Source organism: Petaurus breviceps, unplaced genomic scaffold (genome assembly GCF_028583685.1).
Source record: "Petaurus breviceps papuanus isolate PSGF00001 unplaced genomic scaffold, PetGlider_PUasm1.0 188, whole genome shotgun sequence".
Lineage (NCBI taxonomy): Eukaryota > Metazoa > Chordata > Mammalia > Diprotodontia > Petauridae > Petaurus > Petaurus breviceps.
This window is the reverse complement of record NW_027185804.1, coordinates 37,584,137-37,592,620: the sequence shown is the minus strand read 5'-3', so window position 1 is coordinate 37,592,620 and position 8,484 is coordinate 37,584,137. Positions and strand designations below refer to the sequence as shown.

The 8,484-nt window shown below is 61.4% G+C and overlaps 1 protein-coding gene across 2 annotated transcripts; it reads right to left on the bottom strand.

The window, feature by feature from the left end:
• Positions 1-68: 68 nt before the first annotated feature.
• SLC39A13 (solute carrier family 39 member 13) lies at positions 69-7,512 on the bottom strand. Of its 2 annotated transcripts, XM_069091612.1 has the most exons (10): positions 7,390-7,512; positions 4,852-5,163; positions 3,480-3,593; positions 3,091-3,215; positions 2,499-2,600; positions 2,306-2,395; positions 2,145-2,195; positions 1,074-1,206; positions 754-853; positions 69-337 (listed from the first exon to the last, which is right to left on the bottom strand). In XM_069091612.1, exons 2-10 carry the CDS (start codon positions 5,123-5,125, stop codon positions 262-264), a joined length of 1,065 nt encoding a protein of 354 aa, XP_068947713.1. In that variant the 5' UTR covers positions 5,126-5,163; positions 7,390-7,512; the 3' UTR covers positions 69-261. The 2 variants fall into 2 exon arrangements, with proteins under 2 accessions (XP_068947713.1, XP_068947714.1); XM_069091613.1 differs by lacking the exon at positions 2,499-2,600.
• Between the last annotated feature and the right edge of the window lie 972 nt (positions 7,513-8,484).

The window sequence follows — 8,484 nt, the reverse complement described above, 5'->3', positions numbered from 1 at the left end:
ACACACACACACACACACACACACACACACACACACACACACACACAGCCGCAGCTCCTCCTCAAAGCTTATTTGGCAGAGACTAGGATGAGAGCCAGGTGCCAGAGTGGGGTCCAGAGGGACAGAGGCCCCGGTCTCGGCGAGTCTGCACACCGGGCACTCGCACACACCGGGTATGCTGTCTCCCAAGCACACACACGAGGTCACAGGACTAAAAGGAGTCTCTTATTGCTGGAGGGGCCGAGGGGATCCACAGGGATGTCACTCGGCCAGGAGCGAGAAGAGCACCATCATCACAATGCCCATTAGCAGCAGCAGCACCTGCTGTAAGGAGTTCCTGCAGGGAGAGAGGCCTCTGCTCAGGGGCCACCCAGCCCCCCACGGCTGCGGGCACCAGCCCCCCCCCCCCCGGAGGCCCGGCCCTCTACAGCTGCGGGCAGCAGCCACACCCCCCTCCCAGGACACAAGGCCCCCCACGGCTGCGGGCAGCAGCCCCCCCCTCCCAGGACACAAGGCCTCCCATGGCTGCGGGTACCAGCCTGGGCTGGGAGAGGTGGCAGGACAGACAACTGAGGCAATAGGCTTCTCCCGTGATGGTGGGTGAGAAAGGAGGCAGTTACAGGCCTGAGCCCTGCCTTGGACTAAGGACCTTCCCAGCACCGACAGTGGCTGGGTCCTTGCCGAGTCTCTGGGGCCCTCCTTCACAGACACGAGACAACGTGAGCTCTCTGAGGGCAGGCCTGCATCACTCACCAAGGGTTCTCTTCCTCCAAGAGGTCCGGCAGTACATTGACCAGAGCGATGTAGAGAAAGCCCCCTGAGGTGAAGGGAAGGATCCAGGCAATGGTCTCCCCTGCAAAGAGTGGAAGAAACACCCTGGTGAGGGGTGAACTCAACCACGTCACTGCCAAGGCCGCCAGTGCTCTCCGCCTGACTAGCCACCAGCCTCTGGAACCTACAGGGCTTGGGGAGGGGGCAGATCCACGAGATGAGCCGCCCTGGGCCGGGCCGGGGCGAACACATGCTCCTGGCTAGCGGTTCCCGCTCTGGTCCCACACGCCTTGGCTCCCTACCTGCTCCCTTGGGTGACTGGGTACAGATGGCAAAGCAGGCGCCCAGGATGCCCCCCAGCGCAGTCCAGAGCTGCAGCTTGGCGGCACTCCATCGGTCAAAGCCGGCCCGGAGCAGGATGGCGAAGTCGCCTACCTGAGGAGAAGGCCCAGTTGGGCTTACTCTGGGCCCCTGGCCCCAGCACGCTGCACTGACCAGTCAGCTGTATCTGTGAGGGCCGCCCGGCCCTGCCCCCAGTCCGCACCTGGAGGCGTCACTGGCCGTGGCCCCGCCCCAGTCCGCACCTGGAGGCGTCACTGGCCGTGGCCCCGCCCCAGTCCGCACCTGGAGGCGTCACTGGCCGTGGCCCCGCCCCAGCCCGCACTACTCCGGGCACCGGTTCTTAGTCCTCGGGCTCAGCACAGAGGTGGGCACACAGCAGCCACTTAATGCACGTTCAGCGGCTGACTGCTGGCTCTGCCCCAGGCCTCAGGAGCCCTCACACTTGAGGCCAGTCAGGACATTCACCAAGGCTTTGCGAAAGCCGAACTTTTGTGTGCTGTGGCCCCTTCTTCCTCTGCACTGTCGCCGATGCGGCTCCTCTGCCCCACCCATCACCTAAAGCCCCTAAGTCACAGAGTCCAAAAGTCCAGACGAAGGGTCCAGTCTCCGTCCCTTTGCACTGGCCGTCCCCACCTTCCTCCAAGATGCAGCATCACCCCCACCTGCTGGCTGCTGTGCCCTCCCTCCCTCCCTCCCGTCCTGATTTGCATTTCTCTCTCGATCCATTCTGCACATACTTGGTACGGCCCTGTTGTCACCCCACTGGAGGGCAGGGACTGTTCCGTTCTGTCTCGCATGTGTCCAGTACACAGTAGGCGCTCAATAGAAGTTTGCTGCCTGACCCACCAGTGCCAAAGTTTTTGTGTCTTTATATCCGTCGCCCTGCGCATAGTGCCCGGCACAGCCAGCGCTTGTGATGAACCCACCACCTGACCACCCCCGCTCCGCCATCCCTCAGTCCTCAGGAGCAGCCGCCCCGCCTGGGGCAGAGCTGGGTGTGCCAGGTGCTCCCCTGCCCTGGCAGCACTCACCTCGTGAGGGATCTCGTGGAGAAGAATGGCCATAGTAGTCAAAAGCCCGATCTGCACAAAGAAGGGAGTCTGTGAGGCTGGGCGCTCAGCCTGGCGTATGCCCCTTCCAGGATAGGTCCTCCCTGCGGAGGTCTGGGGGCCCGCAGGCCCAGGGCACTCACCTTCTTGCTCACCAGGAAGCTGGCAGCCACAGCCAGCCCATGCGTGAAGTTGTCGATGGTGTTTGCCAACAGATTGAGGTAGCCACTGATCTGGAGGGTGGGAAAGAGGCAGAGGGAGGCTGAGCCGAGCTGAGGGGGCTGTTCAGGGAGCACCCTGGGGCCGAGGGAGGGGGGCCGCGAGCGGGCCACTCACTTTGATTTTCTGGACCTCAACGCTCAGGCCTGCTACTGCAGCCGGCAGGGCCAGGCAGCGGCCTCCATTGTGCACGGCAGCAGCCGGGTCTTTGATGGGGGCCTGAGTCCAGGAGAGTGAGGGAGAAGTGGCCGTTAGACGCCCCCCCACCCCCACTAAGAGAGAGACAGAGACAGAGAAAAGGTGCCCTTTACTCCAGCCATCCTCTGTTGGTCCCTGAAAAGCTGGATGCCCCCAAGCCCTTTCCTCCCACCAAGCGCTGGCTGTCCTAGAGTCTGTGACTCCAGACCAGGCCAGGGACATCCTCTGACCCCAGCTTCCCCTCAGCGTCAGCTGAGCATTCGTAGGGCTGTTTGCCCTCCTCAGGAACACTGCTGGGGGACAGAGTGAGAACTGGGGGGGGGTGACCCTCTGTTCAGGGCTTCTAGGGCCTCAGCAGCAGGATACCTAGGGGGTATGAATCAGAGATCTGGGGGTACAAGGAGGGCAGAGACCTAGGGGGTATGAGGAGGGCAGGGAGAGATCTAGGGGACTAGGCAGGTATACTGCTGAGCTGGGGCCCAGGCTTCTACCCTCTCTGCACAGGGCTCACCTGGCTGGGGCGATCCTTCTCTCTGCTGTCTAGGAACATCTTCTCCAGCCCCAGGAAGGTCAGGAAGCCAGCAATGACCCAAAGCCCCAGGAGCTGCTGCTGCTGCAGACTCTGCCCTCCCCCACCTGCAAATTAGGGAATGTCAGAGCCAGACAAAGAGGAGAGAAGAGGTTCATGACATGGCTGGATCTGTCTGTGGGATGGAGGCTGCCTCGAGGACAGGGCCCCAGGCCTGCGCACCTGCTCCCTGGGCCAGTGAACTGCCGACCCCCTACTTTTGCCTTCCCTACCCTGTGCACTCTTAAATCCCCAGGCACTCCTAGGGGAAGCAGTCTGGCTAGGCCGGCCACCTTTTCATCTCTTCAGAGCTGCCTCCAAATGAGCCTTACCCGTGGCGGCGCTGCAGGTGTAGGCCCAAGCCTCTGGGAGCAGGTGCAGAAACACGTTCCCCAGGAGACCTCCCAGAGCAAAGCTCAGCAGCTGCTTCAGGTGGCGGGATCCAGCTGAAAGGCAGACGGAAGGCCGGGGTCAGGCTCTAGGGAATAGCCAGGACCCCCGATCTGGGGCCGGGGCCTGAACCTGGCTCTGATGTTCACCTCCTCTGGGTACTGTCCTTGGAACCCCCAAATCACACACTCGCAGAGTGGTGATGGCCCTCAGAGCCCCATCAGGAGCTGGACAAAGAATGTCCAGAGCTGACATGGCCATGGGGCTCCTGCTGGGAGCCTCCCACTTGGGGTGGGGGTTTAAGTGCTGAGATTTCCCTCATATCTGGCTGACACCTGCTTCTGTACACTGCCCACCACAGTGGCTAGTTCTGCCCACTGGGCCCAAACAGAACGAAGCTGAGCTTTCCCCTCTGAGGCGGCCTCAAGACCGTCTCCTCCCCTCCCAAAGGCTTCTTTGACCCATATCTGACCTCCCTGACTCCTGCCCTGATCCTCCAGCAGCTTGGGCTCCAAGGCCCTCACCGTCCTGACCACCTGGGCCTGGGTGCCTTCCAGACGGGGCCTGTTGCCTGGGGGGCCAGGGCGGGGCCAGCCAGACTCTTTAGGCCTCCTGGGAGAGGTGATGGAGCATAAGGAATCCCTGGCTCCCTTCCAAGCACTGCTTGGGCACCACCTCCCACATGAAGACCTTGCTGTCCACCACTGGCAGTGCCAAGACCCTCTGAAATGCTAGCCTTCCATATGTAGGGGCACACACGTGACAGTCTCTCCTACCCCCCTAATCTGGCACCTAATAGAGAGCCTTGTATACTATACGTGCTTAATTTTTGTCTATTGTATTGTGCTAAATTCCAGATTTCTAAATCAGATGGAAACAAGTGCTTCAGAGCAAGACCCAGGTCTTCTCTTTTATCTTCCCCACAGCACCTAAAACTGCTGAAGACCAAGGGACTGGACTGGGCCCAAGCAGAAGACAACTCCCAGGCAATTTCATAATCCAGCTTCAGACATTTAGTGGCTGGATGATCCTAAGAACAGTCACTTAACTTTTGTCTGCCTTAGTTTTCCCATCTGTAAAATGGGGATGACAGGAGGAGCCAACGGGATAAGCAGTACATAAATTCTGGCTATTTTTGTCAGAAAATCATGTACATAACCCTGTGGGCCTCAGAGATCATCTAAGATGTGAGCATTCTAGAATTCGCTTAATCCCTCTCTGCAGAGAAGTGAGTGGCCAGGGCTGATGTGCAGGACTACTGTCCACTAAGCCCCAGGAGCCTGGGCCTGGAAGGAAGAGGGCTGGGGAACCTGCCTTCAGAGCGTAGGGCAGCGCCTGTCTCCAGGGGGATGACCAGCAGAGGGAAGACCCCGCTGAGCCCCACCATAAGTGAGCCAACGAGGGAGCAAACCCAGGCATCCAGCCGTTCCGCACTCAGCAGGGCCTCCCAAGATTCACTCTCCTTGTCATCCAGACGACAAGCTGTGGCTGCTGCCCCCCGGCCCAGCAGAGCCGGTTGGGCCCCCCAGGCCACCCCAACGAGCCCCAGGGCCAGGGTGGTGAGAAAGAGGAGGCTTTGCCCAGTCATGCCAACGCCAGCACAGGGGCATCCAGGCGAATCACGTGCTGAAAAGAGAAGAGACTGGAATGAGTTCTCTCTGTGAGCCCCAAGGCTAGAGCACCTGCTCCAAGGAGATGCCAAGGTGTTCAAATACAATCTGGGGGACTGAGGGTGGATTCAAGGCCTGCCTCCTCTGCCAACTTTCCCAGCTAAGCTCACTGCCCTGGAGCCCAAGGGCTCCCTGGAAGGTGGGGACTCTAGGCACAGACCCTTTCCTTTCTTTGAGCACCAGGCAATTCTGATGCCCTGAGGCCAAGCTTTCCTAATGAAAGGGTGAGGCCCTGGCTGGGCTCTGCACACCCGCCCAACAGGGTGCCTCCTGCTGCCAGGGGGCAGGACCCAGCCTGACAGGACTCTACTGAGCAGAGATTCATTCCCTGAGGTCCAGGAGAATCTAGCAGAAAGGAAAAAGACTACGGGCACAACACCTCCTCCTCCTCCTCCCTGAGAACCAAGGGGAGGGAAGGAAAGGAAGGCAGGGCTTCAACCATCAGGACTGGCCATGCCCGGGCATAAGGGGATAGGGAGAAGGGGAAGCCTCACATGGCATCTGAGCTGGGAGGGACCCTCTCTTTTTACAGATAAGGACACTGAGGGGCAGGGGGTGAAGCCGTAGGCAGCGAGTGGGAGAGCCAGGCTTTCAAGCCCAGGTCTTGGGACTACGAAGTCAGCTGTCTTCCCACTGAATCACCTCTGGGTCAGCCTGCAGCATGGCAGGCAGTGACTCAAACAGCTCAGACTGGGGGCTCTGGGTGGCAGCATCAATCACATTCTCTCTCTGTGCCTGGTCTCCCTCCACCTCCTGACAGTGGTTAGGGCTTCAGATGCTGCCAGCTCAGGAAGGGCCCACCCTGGAGTCTCAGAGCCCCAAGTGGGGACTCAGACCAAGCACTGGTCCGCTTTGCCCACGTCTGCCGCGTGGAGGGCCGCCCAGCACAGAGGTGATGGGACGCACAGATGCTCTGTTTGCATCATCGGCCAAGTGGAGACTCAGGGAAAGGGAAATTTTACTCATCAGATGGGTTGGGAGGAAAGACTGGATCCAAGCAGACAGCATGTGGAGGCTGGGCTTTTACACCCACAGAAAGCCCCAACTTAGCATCTCACAGCGGGACGGACCTCTCATCTGGTCCAACCCGTCCCGTCCCTGAACAAGAATCCCTTCTAGAACATTCCAGACAAGTGGTGGGTCTAGCCTTTGCCTGAAGAACACCAGTGAGGGAAGGGGGCTACCCACGATCACCAAGTCCCTTCGGGACTTCTTTTTTTAATTATCGTTGGGAGGATTTCCTTCTATGAAGCCTTTCCCAATCCCATGTCATAACTTATACTATAACCCAAACAAACCCAGACCATCTCTCTTCCCCTCATCTCAGAGCAAGGACCCAGGGAACCCCCAAGGATATGGGAGTAAGAGATTGGGGATGGAGGAAATGGGAGGCCATTGCAGGGGTTGGATCATCCCCAGGGGCTGAACCTGCCAGCATGTAAACTGGGAAGGGGAGGGGGATGTAGCTGAGACCCAATCCCCTGGGTTTCTAGAAAAGAAATCAGATGGACTAGGTCCTTCCCAACTCAGTAATCAAGGTTCTGAACTCCTTCCAGGTCTGTCATCCTGTGTCCTAAGCAGGAATCCCAGGTCTGAAGCTGGAAGGGGCCTCAGAGCACAGAATGGCAGAGCCAGGAGGGACAGACCATAGGAGATAAAAGTCTAGCATAAGAGTGGTCAAGTGACTTGTCCAAGGTCACAAGAGTATGTTTCCATGTCTGGCTGTTTCCTCCTCTGGAAAATGAAGTTTGGACTAGATGAGCTCCAATTCCCACAAATACTGGAGGGGGGTGGACCAACAAGCCAATGTCCTCCTGTCGGGGCTTGCTCCCTGACAATTAGGGGTCAGTTGGAGGAGCAGGGCAGGGGAAAGGGATCCAGCTCCCTGCTCTCTGGGGGGTCAGTATGAGGGGGGCAGGGCAGGGGTCCAGCTCCCCGCTCTTTGGGGGTCAGAGAGGGACAGGGGAAAGGAGTCCACCTCCCCGCTCTCTGGAGGGTCAGTCAGAAGGAGGCAGGGGTCCAGCTACCAGCTCCTTGGGGGGTCAGTCTGAGGGGGCGGGGGAAGGGGGTCCAGCTCCCCGCTCCTTGGGGGGTCAGTCGGAGGGGGGGGGGGCGGGGGATCCAGGCGGGGGTCGCGGGGCCGGCGGGCGCCCCGTGCCCAGCCCCCAGCCCGGCCACTCACCGTGCGGCGGTGGCGGCGGTGGCAGCAAGCGCGGCTCCGGGCGGCCCCTGCCATCCAGCCCCAGACGCGGCGTCTCTGCCCCCGCCCCCGCCCGGCCCCGGCCTCAGCCCGGGCCTCGGCTCCTCCCGCCCTCCGCCCCCTGCCACACGGCTCCACCTCCCCGGAGCTCGGCCACGTCAAACTCATCCCGGGCCCGGAACCCCAAACACTCGGGTGCCGGCCCCGCAGGGGAGCGCTGACGGCAGGGAACGCTTCCGCCTCTCGCCTGCGCGTGGGGGAACCCGGGTGGGAGGGCGCACTTCCGTCCGGTTTCCGTACGGCCGGAGGGAGAGAGGGAGAGGGGCTCGGGGGGGCGGAGCCCCAAGCAGAGGGGCGTGCTCACCCGCCCCGCCCCTCCGCGCTCCATCCCTCCGCCCCGCCCCAGGGGGTCTGCGCGTGCGCCTCGAGCGACGGCCCTTGCCCGGCTGGCGGTCTCCGCGCGGCCGCACGGTGGCGCCGCGGCTCGCCTGCAGCGCACGCGTCTTGCGGAGAGTCCAGGCTGAGGTCGCCGGGCTGAGGCGGGGGCGGGGCTCGCGCTGGCATGCGCAGTGCGGGAGCCCCTGCTTCGAACCGCGCTGCTCGCGGCCCCGAGCTTGGGCCGGGCGGCCTCTGACTCAGCCTGGAGCCGGGCTCGGGCTTGTAGGAAAAGGGGAAGTGGGGGCCGCAGGGAGGGGCGGGCCGGGAACCTCAGAAGAGGGAATTTTATTCTTACTCATCGAATTATTTTTGTGTTTTGGTTTTTCTCCGGGAGCCTGGTTTCTGTCTCCAGGGGCAGTAACCCTTTGGCTGCCGCGGACTAGCGGGCACGGGGCCGGGTCAGCCGGGGGAGCCCAGGGCTGGGCAGCGCATTTATGTAGTGCCTACTGTATGCCCCCCCTGTCGGCGGGGCCCGCAGAGCCAGAGCCGCGGCCTCCCAGCCGGGCCTTGCCGGTTACCGCGACACCTTGGCCGAGTCAGTCGGCTCGGGCCCAGTCCGCGAGCCTTTATGATGCGCCAGCTGTGTACCCGGGTGCCGCGCTAAGTGCCCAGCCACGAAGAAGGGCACAGCTCGTGCCC